Source organism: Rattus norvegicus, chromosome 1, assembly GCF_036323735.1.
Source record: "Rattus norvegicus strain BN/NHsdMcwi chromosome 1, GRCr8, whole genome shotgun sequence".
In the NCBI taxonomy this organism is placed as follows: Eukaryota; Metazoa; Chordata; class Mammalia; order Rodentia; family Muridae; genus Rattus; species Rattus norvegicus.
Genome location: NC_086019.1, coordinates 219,866,666 through 219,880,953, shown reverse-complemented (window position 1 = coordinate 219,880,953; position 14,288 = coordinate 219,866,666). Strand labels below are relative to the sequence as shown.

The 14,288-nt window shown below is 37.1% G+C and overlaps 1 protein-coding gene and 1 pseudogene across 1 annotated transcript; both read right to left on the bottom strand.

Annotated features, from left to right (window-relative positions):
• Positions 1-1,030: 1,030 nt before the first annotated feature.
• On the bottom strand, positions 1,031-1,978 carry Or5b3l-ps1 (olfactory receptor family 5 subfamily B member 3 like, pseudogene 1; annotated as a pseudogene).
• Positions 1,979-10,262: 8,284 nt separating this feature from the next.
• Positions 10,263-11,195, bottom strand: Or5b107 (olfactory receptor family 5 subfamily B member 107). The gene has a single exon (NM_001000556.1). It carries the CDS (start codon positions 11,193-11,195, stop codon positions 10,263-10,265), a length of 933 nt encoding a protein of 310 aa, NP_001000556.1.
• Positions 11,196-14,288: the final 3,093 nt, after the last annotated feature.

The following is a 14,288-nucleotide window of genomic DNA, read 5'->3' as shown; positions in this document are numbered from 1 at the left end:
CAGTTTCTGTGTTAAGGTGACAAGCCACTTGTTGGAAAGACCATAACAGTGCCAGGATAATAGATGCATAACACTGTACCTAGACTTCACATAGGTTCTAGGGATCAAACTCATGAACTTATGTTTGTACAGCAAGCCATTTACCCACTAAAACATCTCTGAAGTGTTACAGATTTATTTTTCACAAGAAGTTCTTGAGATTAGAGACAATAAACTCCTTGTTTGAATCACTTTTTTAAATGAAGAGACAAGAAGGGTAGCCAAATGATTTCACTTGAGCTCAAATACCTGATAATGATGAAGGATAAGTATAATTAGTGTATGTCTGGGAGACTGAGAAAATGAGAACATAAGGGAGAAGAAAGTTGGTGATAAATCTCACTCAAACTTATTTCAAGAAGGAGGTAGCTCTTCTTTCCATGACTTTTGGCTCTGTCAAGGTGAGGCTTAATAAGTAAAAGGGTGCTAAGTACTGACATTACTTAAGTAAGTCCACTTCTTTTAAGTATCAATATTAAATACACCCTCATTTTCTAACCATTAAATAAACACAAAATGTTTGCTATCTACATCTGTAAAATGAGCACAATTCACTGAAAATAAACTTAGACAAATGATAAATCTATGGTATAATTTACTGCAAAAATTCTGACATATATTCATATAAGTCTTCACAAGAAAATTATTAGTATATTTTATAACGGGCTTTTCATATACCTGCTTACATAAATTTGTATTGAAAACAAAGAAAAATATTATTCACAAAAGAATTTAATCTGATAATATAGTCAATTGGGTCTTTTTTCACAAGCTGACATAAAATTATTATAATCATTTCATGCATATTTTACTATTCTGGACAATTTCTTATCTTTTTGATAGTTAACACACTATTGTAAAGGTGAAGACATCACTTTAATTTCTTTTATTCAGTGTAGGGTAGGAAAATGCAATTCAGTATAAACTTAAGGTGAAAGGAATGGATTCATGTGTTTTGCATCTTCAAACGGGAAAACAAAAGCTTTAAACATTATTTTGACCTCAATACAATCTTTGTAAAAGCATTATTCACTTCTTTGTTCCTTACACTGCAGACCAGAGAGTTCAACATGGGGATGACCATTGTGTAGAACACAGATGCAATTTTGTCAGTGTCCATAGAGTGATTAGAGGTTGGCTGCAAGTACATGAATATTAGAGTCCCATAGAAAATTTAGACAATTATGAAGTGTGAGGTAGAAATAGAGAGAGCTTTGAGATATCCCGCAGCTCAATGCAACTTTAGTATATTAGTAAAAATGGACATATGGGATATTAAGATGAGTATAAGAGCAAAAAGGATATTGAAGCTGGCTACTGAAATAAGAACAGGTCATTAACATGTCTATCAGAACAAGCTACTATCATAATTGCTGGAATGTGACGGAAAAATGATGGACCTAACTTATAGAAGGAGAGACTTAATGTATTCGCAGTATAGATGGAAGCATTCAGGAAGCCACAGATATAAAGACAATTACCCCCCAATTAACCACCCCAAACACACACACACACACACACACACACACACGTGTTGTCATGGTGGTGGCATAATGTAGAGGCTTACACACTGCTGCATAGCAATTTAGGCCATTGAGACCAAAAGGTAGCTTTCCACATTGGCAAAGGTAGCAAAAAAGAATATCTGAGAGGCACAAGCATTGTAGGACATGATCTTGTCTCGTGTAAGAAATCCAGCCATTACCTTTGGAGTGACTGTTGAAGAGTAACAGAAATCCACTAAGGACAGGTTACTTAGAAAAATGTACATGGGGGTGTGGAGACAAGAGTTGAGGAGAATCAGCAGGATCATCCCCGAGTTCCCCACTAGAGTGATGATGTAGATGAGGAAGAAGGTGATGAAGAGAGGAAGCTGGAGTTGTGGGTCATTGTTGAGTCCCAGCAGGACAAACCATGTCATTTCTGTCACATTCTCCATCAATGATATCAATTAATCAACAGAAGCCCTTAATTTTTTGATAAATAAAAGAATAATTTAAGGAGTTAGAGAGATTTTTTGATGGCAATATACCCTGGCTCTCTATTGCAAATGAACCAGCACCTAGAAGGAAGCTCACAAATGTCTCTAGTTCAGTATCAGAGGATCTGTTAGCCCGCCAAGCATGAAGCATGCATTGTGCAAAGGCATACAAGTAGACAAAGCACATATAAATGGAGAAGTCATTTAAAGCAATCTTTAAGACCAGCAGATAGACAGGGCTCCCAGTAGAGGGATGGAACCACCCACCTAACTTTGAATTTTTTTGACCCAGAATTGTTCCCGTCTAAAAAAAATGTATGCACAAAAATGGAGCAGAGACTAAAGAAATGGGCAACCAGTGACAGGCCTAACTTGGGATCCATCACATGTGCAAGCACCAAATCATGACACTATTACTGATGCCATGTTGTGCTTACAGAAAGGAGGCTAGCATGACTGTCCGCTGAGAAGCTGTACCAGCACCTGACTGAGCCAGATGCAGACACTTGCAGCCAAGCAATGGATTTTGGTCAGGGACTGCTTTGCTTCTATTAACAAACTGGACCTCTAAGAGCTCCCAGAGACTAAGAAAGTAACCACAGAGCATGCATCAGCTATTTTGTGGCCTAATGCACAAATGTAGCAGAGGTCTGCCTTTAGGGGGAAAGAATGTGTCTAATCCTGTAGAGACTTGAAGCCCCAGGGAAGGTGAATTCTGGGGGTGTTACCTGGCTGTGGGTGTGAGGTGTGCACCCTCCCAGAGACAAAGTGAAGGGGGATGTGGTAAAGAACTCTGGGTAGGTAAACAAGAACTTGGGAGGCAACATTTGCGATGTAATAGTTTAATTGAAAATAATTTAATGTTTAAAAAAGGAAAAAAAACAAAGAATAGAATAGTAAAGAATTGGAATCTTTGTAATTTTAACTGACTTTCTACCAAACAATGAAATGGAAATTATATATGCATATATCTGTTAGCTACATATAGAAAATTTAGTAACTGTAAAAAATGTATATTTTAATGTGTCTAAGTACATGCTCACTTTTCCTGGGCTGTGAAAAACTAACACTACTGTACTTACATTCCAAAAGGCAGTATACAGAGAAAATGTTCTATTTTAATAGCATGCCATTTATAAAGTATTACATTCAAGTAAATTGTCAACCACAATAGATATAAATTTTCTGTATGTTTTAATAAAATAATTGCCAGTTTCTCTTCTGGATTCTGGTAAACCTCTCACCAATTGCAAGCTAACATTCCAAAGTAATTATAATTATAAAGAATAATTGTTTTATTTTGTTTAACCACAATGAACTGAGTGGCACATTGTTTGGTAATTTGGACAGTATAATGCTGGTCTTGTTAAAAAATAAATCAAGAAATGCATTCCTACTTTAACTGTGAAATGTTTCTTCTGAATACTAGAAGGTAATGAATAACGTAATGAGCTCTGAACTGTATTTTAACTTTTTTTTTAAAGATTTATTTATTTATTATATATAAGTACACTGTAGCTGTCTTCAGATACACCAGAAGAGGGCATCAGATCTCTTTACAGATGGTTGTGAGCCACCATGTGGTTGCTGGGAATTGAACTCATGACCTCTGAAAGAGCAGTCGGGAGCTCTTAACCGCTGAGCCATCTCTCCAGCCCAACATTTTTTTCCCAAACACATTCTCGTGTTTTCAGATAACAGACATAAGGATATATCCATAAGCATAAAGGTATGATTAGCTCACAGGTGGCTTAAACTTGAATCAGTATTGTTCTACTTTGTAATTACTAGTATTGCTGAACTTACAGGTATGTTGGGAGAATGTTCAACCTCAGAGCTAGTTTAGAGTGAAGACATGTCATTAACTAAAATACAGAGAGTTCAAGTTCTCGGAATAGATATATGCCACATATATCCACTAACTACCTAGAAAGTGTCTAACTACTCTAAACACCATATTGGCACCGGAAAAATAAAGACAGTAAGGGAAGCTATTTTGCAACCTTATTGCAAAAGCAAATAATATATCACAGGCAATGAGGTGCTGGCTTTTAAGCATGACTTAGGGAGTATCACCCATCATGTCATTAATAGTATGTGATAGTAATCTAGAGGCTTTAATTCTGGGTAAGTTTAAGTTCATCCTGGAAATACTCTCTGCAAATTGTCCTTTGTGTATTTGGTATTGCATGTGACTTCTCATGATTTTGGGTTTGTTTTCATTCTAACACTATACGTGCTAGTCATGGAGTCCTACATAGACCAATCTTTTCAAAAATATCATTACTGTAATCATTTTTAGATAAAGCATTCTGTATTTCTTAATTATTTTTACTTTTATTTTTCTCAGGATATTTTCCTACAACAAGAACAGAGATCAAGGTGAAGAAGTTGTAAGGTTTGTTTATTTCAGTCATACATGCTTTTTACAGTCTAATGATAGTTAATTTTTCTTGTATGCCTTGGCATATTTGTAAGGATATCCACACGAAATAATTATTAATTTATCTTATCATTCCTTAAGCCCACTTTAATTATTTGTCTATACGCTCCACTATGTTCATAGCAGCCTTATTTAAAATAGACAATCAATGGACAGGTCATGGAAACAGAAATTAAACAGAGACATAGACTAAGAGAAGTCATGAACCAAATGGACTTAACAGATATTTATAGAACATTCTATCCCAAAGCAAAAGGCTATACATTCTTCTGACCACATCATGGTACTTTCTCCAAAATTGACCATATAATTGGTCATAAAACAGGCCTCAACAGATCCAGAAAAATAAAAATAATCCCATGCGTCCTATCAGACCACCACAGCCTAAAGCTGGTCTTCAATAACAATAAGGGAAGAACGTCCACATATATGTGGAAGTTGAACAATCTTCTACTCAATGATAACCTGGTCAAGGAAGAAATAAAGAAAGAAATTAAGGAAATGACATCCTTCATAATAGTCCCAAATAATATAAAATACCTCGGTGTGACTTTAACCAAGCAAGTAAAAGATCCATAAAATAAAATTTCAAGCCTCTGAAGAAAGAATTTGAAGAAGACCTCAGAAGATGGAAATATCTCCCATGCTCATGGAATGACAGGATTAATATAGTAAAAATGGCCATTTTACCAAAAGCGATCTACAGATTCAATGCAATACCCATCAAAATAGCATTCCAATTGTTCAAAGAGTTAGACAGAACATTTTGCAAATTCATCTGCAATAACAAAAAAACCCAGGATAGCTAAAACTATTCTCAACAATAAAAGGACTTCTGGGGAATCACTATCCATGAACTCAAGCAGTATTACAGAGCAATTGTGATAAAAACTGCATGGTATTGGTACAGAGACAGACAGATAGACCAGTGGAATAGAACTGAAGAATAGAAATGAACCCACACACCTATAGTCAATTGAGTTTTGACAAAGGAGCCAAAACCATGCAATGGAAAAAAGATAGCATTTTCAGGAAATAGTGCTGGTTCAACTGGAGGTCAACATGTAGAAGAATGCAAATTGATCCATGCTTATAACCATGTACAAAGCTTAAGTCCAAGTGGATCAAGGACCTCCACATCACACCAGATACACTCAAACTAATAGAAGAAAACCTGGGGAAGCATCTCGAACACATGGGCACTGGAGAAAATTTCCTGAAGAGAACACCAATGGCTTATGCTCTAAGATAAAGAATCGGCAAATGGGATCTCATAAAACTTCAAAGCTTCTGTAAGGCAAAGGACACTGTGGTTAGGACAAAACAACAACCAACAGATTGGGAAAAGATCTTTTCCAATCCTACAACAGATAGAGGGCTTATATCCAAAATATACAAAGAAATCAAGAAGGTAGCCCACAAGGAGACAAATAACCCTATTAAAAATGGGGTTCAGAGATAAACAAAGAATTTGCAGTTGAGGAATGCCGAATAGCTGAGAAATAACTAAAGAAATGTTCAACATCTTTAATCATAAGGGAAATACAAATCAAAACAACCCTGAGATTTCACCTCACACCAGTGAGAATGGGTAAATCAAAAACTCAGGTGACAGCAAATGCTGTCGAGGATGTGGAGAAAGAGGAATACTCTTCTATTGTTGGTTGGATTGTAGACTGGTACAACCATTCTGTAATTCAGTCTGAAGATTCCTCAGAAAATTGGCCTTTGAACTACCTGAGGACCCATCTATACCTCTCTTGGGCATATACCCAAAAGATGCCCCTACATAGAACAAAGACACGTGTTCTACTATGTTCATAGCTGCCTTATATATAATAGCCAGAAGCTGGAAAGAACCCAGATGCCCTTCAACAGAGGAATGGATTCAGAAATGTGGTACATCTACACAATGGAATATTACTCAGGTATCAAAAACAATGACTTTATGAAATTCTTATGCAAATGGATGGAACTGGAAAATATCATCCTGAGTGACGAAACCCAATCACAGAAAAGCACACATGGTATGCACTCATTGATAAGTGGCTCTTAGCCCAAATCCTCAAATTACCCTAGGTGCACAGAACACATGAAACTCAAGAAGGATGACCAAAATGTGAATGCTTCACCCCTTCTTTATAAGGGGAACAAGAATACCCTAGGGAGGGAACAGGGAGGCAACGTTTAGAACAGAGGCAGATGGAGCACCCATTCAGAGCCTGCCCCACATATGGCCCATACCTATACAACCACACAATTAGATAAGATGGATGAAGAAAACAAGTGCAGGTCAACAGGAACTGGATGTAGATCTCTCCTGAGAGACAGAGCCAGAATACAACAAATACATAGGTAAATGCCAGCAGCAAAACACTGAACTAGAAACGGGACCCCCGTTGAAGAAATCCAAGAAAGAACTGGAAGATCTTGAAGGGGCTCTAGACTCCATATGAACAACAATGTCAACAAACCAGAGCTTCCAGGGACTAAGCCACTACCCAAAGACTATATGTGGACTGACCCTGGGCTCCAACCTCATAGACAGCAATGAATATCCTAGTAAGAGCACCAGTGGAAGGGGAAGCCCTTGGTCCTGCCAAGACTGAACCCCCAGTGAAAGTGATTGTTGGGAGATGGTCGGTAATGTGTGAAGGATGGGGAGGGGAACACCCATAGAGAAGGGGAGTGGGAGGGGTTAGGAGGATGTTGGCCTGGAAAGTGGGAAGGTGAATAACAATCAAAATGTAAATAAGAAATACTCAAGTTAATATAGATGGAAAAAACAGTTAATTAATGGCTGAAGCATTAACCAACAATGTAAACCTCAATAGCTGCACTGTTATCTATACCTTCTTGGAGGAAAAAGTAAGTTTTCTTGAATGGAATGGCACTGGGTATATCAACCATTCCAAATCAGGAGTAGCTGACTTCCCAGTTTTGGGACTATGAAAGCTTGGGACATTGATTGACTGCGTGCATGTTTGCATGCATGCATGCCTGTGTGTGTCTGTGTGTGTGTGTGTGTGTGTGTGTGTGTGTGTGTGTGTGTGTGTGTGTGCGTGCGTGCGCATATTTTTGTTTGGTTGGGTTCTTTTTCCTGTTTTGCTGTAGTTTTATTGTTTTTCCTAGGGATATTTGTTCCATTTTTGGGTTCTTATTGGGTTCGTGTGTGTCCAAATATGTTTGTTGTATATATATATTTCTACGGCTCTTGTTTTGTGTTTGCATATTTTGTCTTATTCTGAACTGTTTGTGTTGTATTTTTGCCCTCATTTATTTATTTATATTCCAAATCCTGCCTCCTTTTGGTTGCACCTCAATTTTGCCTTTGAGAGTGTGCCCCATTGGTATCTCCCACCTTGATGTATCAATTCTTTGTATGATTAGGTGCATCATCTCCCAGTGAAGCCAGGCAAGGCAGTCTTCTGCTACATCCATGCCAGGGGCCTGAGATCAACCCCTGTGTGTTGTTTGGTTGGTAGCTCAGTCTCTAGGAACTCCCAGGGGTCCAGATTAGTTGACACCATTGGTCTTTCGGTGGGGTTGTCACCCCTCTGGGGCTTTTAAGCCTTCCCGTAACCCTTCTACAGGGTCCCCAAACTCAGTCCAATGTTTGACTATGGGTATTAGCATCTGTCTCAGTCAGATGTTGGGCACAGCCTCTCAGAGGACAACTATGCTTGCCTCCTGCCTGTAACCATAAGAGAATATCATTAATAATGTCAGAGCTTGGTGCCTGCCCATGTGATATGCCTCTCAACTTGGGCCAGTCATAGGCTGGCCATACCTTACTCTCTGTTCCATCTTTGTCCTGGCACATTTTTGACACAAATTTTTGGTTGAAAGTTTTATGGATGGTATGATGTTATCCATTGACTGGGGATTCTACCTGGCTATACAAGGTGGTCTCTTCAGATTCCATGTCCTCACTGCTAGGCCTATCACCTAAGGACACCCACAATGACTCCTGGGAGTCCCCCATCCCAGTTCTCTGTGAATTCTTAGACTTCCCTCTCCTGAACCCTCACACCATGGCAACTACCTGTTTTCATTCATTCTCCTGATCCTCTGGGCCCCTCTCTCATCTCTCCCTTTACCTGATCCTGTTTCCCTGTTCTCCTCTCCCTCCTCTCTTTCACCGAAGTATCTGATTACCTCTGCCTCCCATAACTATTTTTGTTCCCCCTTCTAAGTGGGATTCTTTGGGCCTTTCTTCTTATTTTTATTCCTTGAAGACAAAAAAGAGTGTGGATTTGGATGGAAGGGGAGGTGAGAAGAGACTGGGAAAGTTGAGGGAGGGGGATGTATTGTATAAATATTTTAAATAAAAGAAAAATATAAATTCTGTGAATATACTTCTTTGATGTTCAAAGTATAATTAATAATTGAAGACACCCAATAGAGAAAAGTAAAACTTTTCAAATTGAACCATTTTTAACATGATAGATACCAGATAAAAAAACCTGCACTCTAAATGAAAGAATGAGTGAAATTTCTATAATGAACAGATTATTGAAAGCAGTAGTTAGCATAATGTTTGGCATGTGAACTACTATAACACTGATGAGCTGACCATGATGTCCCTGAAACCACAAAGAAATCAGAAAATTTTAAAATGCAGATATATTCATAGCAAATGATTTTTTTTATATTTTCAATGAATAGTAAGCGAAATTGTTTTTATTTCTTCTAAAAATGCTCCCACAGAATTCTGTCTACCTCCAATATTACCATTAGGATTATGTTAGTATATCTCAGAGAACTTAAGACATTCCCATATATAAAATTTTATAGGCACTCTACATCAAGAATATGTTGCTAAATGAACATAGTGAACAAGTTATAGCAACTTTGCTGAACTTACAGGTAGAGCATAATAGAACTGCTTACCAAAGCCAAATCAAGATAAATTTAATAGTTTCTATCTCAATCAATGTTATAGAAATATAATAGTGTGGGACATGTTGACACAGCTCTTTTAAGACAAAGGACAAATAGTTTTCTTATAAAACAAAAAGGTTGATAATACTTATGTGTCCTCGTAGGGTTGTGGAGGTAATATAGTCCTCATTTAGTTTTATTATCTGAGAGCATTTATCAAATGATCTGAAATGTCTAATCCTGAATGGAGGCCAGAACTACAGATGTCTTTATAACAGAATAATCTATAAAGCCTGCATAGCAGCATGTTAGAAAACAGCAAAGAAATATGAATTATTGAATATATGCATACTGACAAAACTAGCTTCAGAAAAGGAAAAATATAGAAATTAAGAGGGTAGCAAAGAGTCATTCAAATTTACATAATTCTATGGATATACAATGTTCATGATAAATTCTTCCAGTACATAGTCCATAGCAATATCTGAGCATAAAGGAAAAAGTAAGATAATTATACAAAATAGACCCTTAAGGCTGATGAAACAAACAACAAACAGCAAACATAGAAGTAACAAAGGCAAAATCCACAGAAGTGTATTCCAATTATACAAAAAAATCAAGTTAGGCTTACAAGGATGATTATCTACACCATGGCACAAGAGAAGGAAAGTTAAAAGAAAATAATTTAATGTATCAATAATTGTAAAGCAATGAAAAAAATCAAAAACAAAACCTCAAACTTTTTCTCATATTATACTTTTAAATATAGTGTTCCTTTATTTCTAGGACAAAATGATATACAGATGCTAGAATAAGAACCCAGATCTTGAGCTAAAATATAATCTACATATACAGAAGATGACATAAGAATTTTAATATTACATCACAAAATAGTTCAAGTTATTATCATAATGATTATTTTTCTTTCAGAACCACTTTCATGAATGCATTCTTGACCTCTTTGTTCCTCAGGCTGTAAACTAAAGGGTTCAGCATGGGAATAACCATGGTGTAGAAGACAGATACCACTTTATCAGTGTCCATTGCATGTCGAGAGCTTGGCTGCAAGTACATGAAGATTATAGTTCCATAGAAAATAAAAACTGCAGTTAAGTGAGAGACACAGGTAGAAAGAGCCTTCTGAAATCCTGCACCTGAGCGCATCTTCAAGATTGTGATAAAAATTATAATGTAGGACACTAATATCATTATGAAAGCAATGAAGATATTGAAGCTGGCTAGATAAATAAGTACTAGCTCATTCACATGTCTATCAGAGCAGGAGAGAGCCATAATTGCTGGCATATCACAGAAAAAATGATGGACCACATTAGACTTACAGAAAGAGAGACTGAATGTATCTCCAAGGTAAACTGAGACATTCAGGAAACTAAAAATATAGCACCCCATGATTATATACGTACACACATTTGGAGTCATGGTGGTGGTATAGTGTAGGGGTTTACACACTGCTGCATAGCGATCATAGGCCATTGAGGCCAAAAGGTAATTTTCCACAGTAGCAAAGGCAGCAAAAAAGAACATCTGAGCAGCACAGTCATTATAAGATATGGTCTTGTCTCCTATTAGCAGCCCAGTTATGACTTTAGGAGTGACAGCTGAAGAGTAGCAAAAGTCCACCAGGGACAAATTACCAAGGAAAAAGTACATGGGGAAATGGAGCCGAGAGTCTAAGAAAATGAGCAGGATCATCCCCAGGTTCCCTACCAGGGTGATGATGTAGATGAGGAGAAAGATGATGAAGAGGGGAAGCTTCAGGCTTGGATCATCAGTGAGTCCCAGCAGAATGAACCATGTCACATCTGTCCAGTTTTTCACCAGTGTCATTTTTATCAAAAATGTGATATCCTGCAACAATGATATAGAAATGTCTTATAATAATGACCCACATATTAAGAGATATAATCAAAAGATATAGACAATCATTGCAATAACAACTTGTTTGGAAAAATTCTCTACAGTAGCATGGATTTTGATGCAAATTTCATGTTTGTTTCATATAGTGTCACATGCTAATAAATTTGACATTTTTTTAGTAAATGATATATGCAATTTAAAAGTGATGCCTATTAGTGTGCAGAGAGTGAGACACTTTGGAGTAGCTTGTCCTAAATGGAATGTATTTCTCTAATGCTATCCTACAATCACCAGAGCACTGTGTGGAAAAGACTGGAAATTTTTCAAAAGAAAGAAAACTGGAGGGAGCTAAGGAGGAGGACAACTGTCTAGGAGAAGCAGCAGTATCAATTAACCTAGACCCCTGAGATCTCTTAAGACACTGAATCACCAGCCAGGCAGAATACACCAGCTGAGATGAGGCCTCCAACACATATACAGCAGAGGACTCCCAGGTCTGGGATCAGTCAGAGAAGATGCACCTAATCTTGAAGAGACTGGAGACCCCAGTAAGTTTAGAGGTCTGGTGTGTGAGGATAACCTTGTGGAGATGGGGTGGGGGGAGTGCAGGAGTGGAAGGTATGGGATTGGAAACCCTCTGGGGTGAAACTAGATGGGACTATAATCTGGAGTGTAAAAATAAATTATATATATATATATATATATATATATATATATAATTTCATATATATATGAAATACAGGTGGAAGACTCTGAGAAAACAGTGTATTCCAGATAAAACAGAGCTGATATAAGTATGAACTTACAGAGAATATGGTAACATGACATTCATCAAGTCATATGTGGCCCCAACACTAAGAGAGGAAATGGACCCAGGCTGTTACCCATAAACAAGAAGCTATCTAATATATATATATATACTCTGAGAAAGGAAAAACACTTTTCTCCAATGTGATCATGCTGGATATATCAAACACACTTTCAGCAGGCCCCATACCCAGGTATAATTGTCCTCCACATCAGCTCCATGGTTTTGGTGTACCTTTTGTTTTGATTTGTTTGTGAATTAGGAGGGTTTTTTTGTCTTACAAGTTTTTTTGTTATTTGTTGTTGTTGTTGGTGGTGGTGGTGCTGGTGGTGTGTGTGTGTGTGTGTGTGTGTGTGTGTGTGTGTGTGTGTTTACAAATGTGCATGCAATCATGCAATGGAGAGGATGAACACATAAATTTCTGTGGTTTTAAATAGTATGAGAAGCATTAGGGGAAGAGAGAAAATATAATAAAATATATTATATGAAATTTTTAAATAAAAAGAAAGCCAAGTTTTTGTTCATGTGCTAACCAAGTCTTGAAGATTTTAAAAACTGGACAATGGTATTTCACAAAAACATATCTGCCATCTTATTTCTAAACTCAGTGAAGTTTGATTTTTTATATCTATCACCTATCTAGAACTAATTTAAACAAATTACATTTAATGCCTTTTCTTAATGTGAGTTTAAAGAAAAGGATAACAAAAATATCAGTATGTTAATTTACTTAGAATAATTTGATAATTTAAAAATAATTACCCTTTCTTTTTGGTAGCATGTTTTATGTTGACTATTTTTTATCTTCTATGATAGATGAACAAGCTTTAAATATATAACATCAACTAATCTGTCTCAGTGTCATTCTGCCTAGTTCTTATTTGTACTTTTTCATATCAAATGAGAACAATCCATGAATTAATGATGGTGAAAATAGCTAAATTTGCAACTCCCACAGAACTTAGATTTTGGAAACTACTAAAAATATTTTCACTTGCCAATATGTCAAGTGGCTATATCTTCACCTCTTTGTGATGAACTACATTTCTTACTGTATAGTCACTCTTATCAGTCGGCTTGAAGCAAATCTGTAAGTCTCTCAAGTCAGTCATTCAGTCTGATATTACAACAGCAATGGAATGTGGCCTAAGTATGATTACAGACACACTCTCTCTCTCAAGTTGTATTCAAATGATTCTAAGATCTGTGTGCAGAGAAAAGAAAAAAATGAACATTGCCATGGAACAGTGTCCAAGTTGACAATAATTTGATTTTTTATAAGTAATGTCATATCTCCCACATATTTTTCAGAGCCCAGAAGTGAAGACTGAATAAGAGACATTACTGAACATCTCAAGAAGTTAACAAATTAAAAATATATCAGTGTAATGTTTATCTTTGAATATTTTCACTCACCGTGTTTTAGGTGCTGTGCTAATCCTCTGATCAGAATGCCTTATGGTTAATTAATATCTTTCAACTACAAACATTGGTGAATGAAGCATGATATAAAGTTTAATTCTTCAAAGCTGGTATTATGAAGTTGTATTTGAGTTTTAGAATCTATTGTGTGCAGATCAGCAGCGAATTATATGGACCTGGAAAGCTCTAGAGACTTCCCCCAACAGTCTCCCTACAGCTTCTTTACTACATTGTATAAAAGAACTGATTAAATGACCCATGGGAAACACATGCACATACCTTTTGAATTATATATTATGAAGTTGTTTTGTAATCTAAAATTAGTATTTATTTTTCCACTGTACTTTTGGTTGTGGCCATTCTAAATATATTTCAAGAAATCATCTTAGCTAATAGTTTTAGTGTGAGTTTTAAATCAATGCATAAAATAATGTGCATCAGTATGGTATTCTCACAACCTTATTTTTGTTGGCCCTCCACATGTAGTCCACCAATTTATCTCCTTACACAACTTCATGCTGGCACCATTGATTCATACAGCAATCCCCCTTCCTCAAAAAATAGTTCTCGCCCGGCCCGCAGCAGCTCTCTGCTCCCAGACCCGGTGAGAGAGAGACCCAACCGCCTGGTCAGGTGGGCACTCCTGAGGCTGCAGAGCAGAAGAGACCACCAACACTGCTCACCCCTGCCCACATCCCTGGCCCAAGAGGAAACTGTATAAGGCCTCTGGGCTCCCGTGGGGGAGGGCCCAGGAGCAGCAGGACACCTGCCTGAGACACCTCCGGTACCTGAAAGAAACAGACCAGATAAACAGTTCTCTGCACCCAAATCCC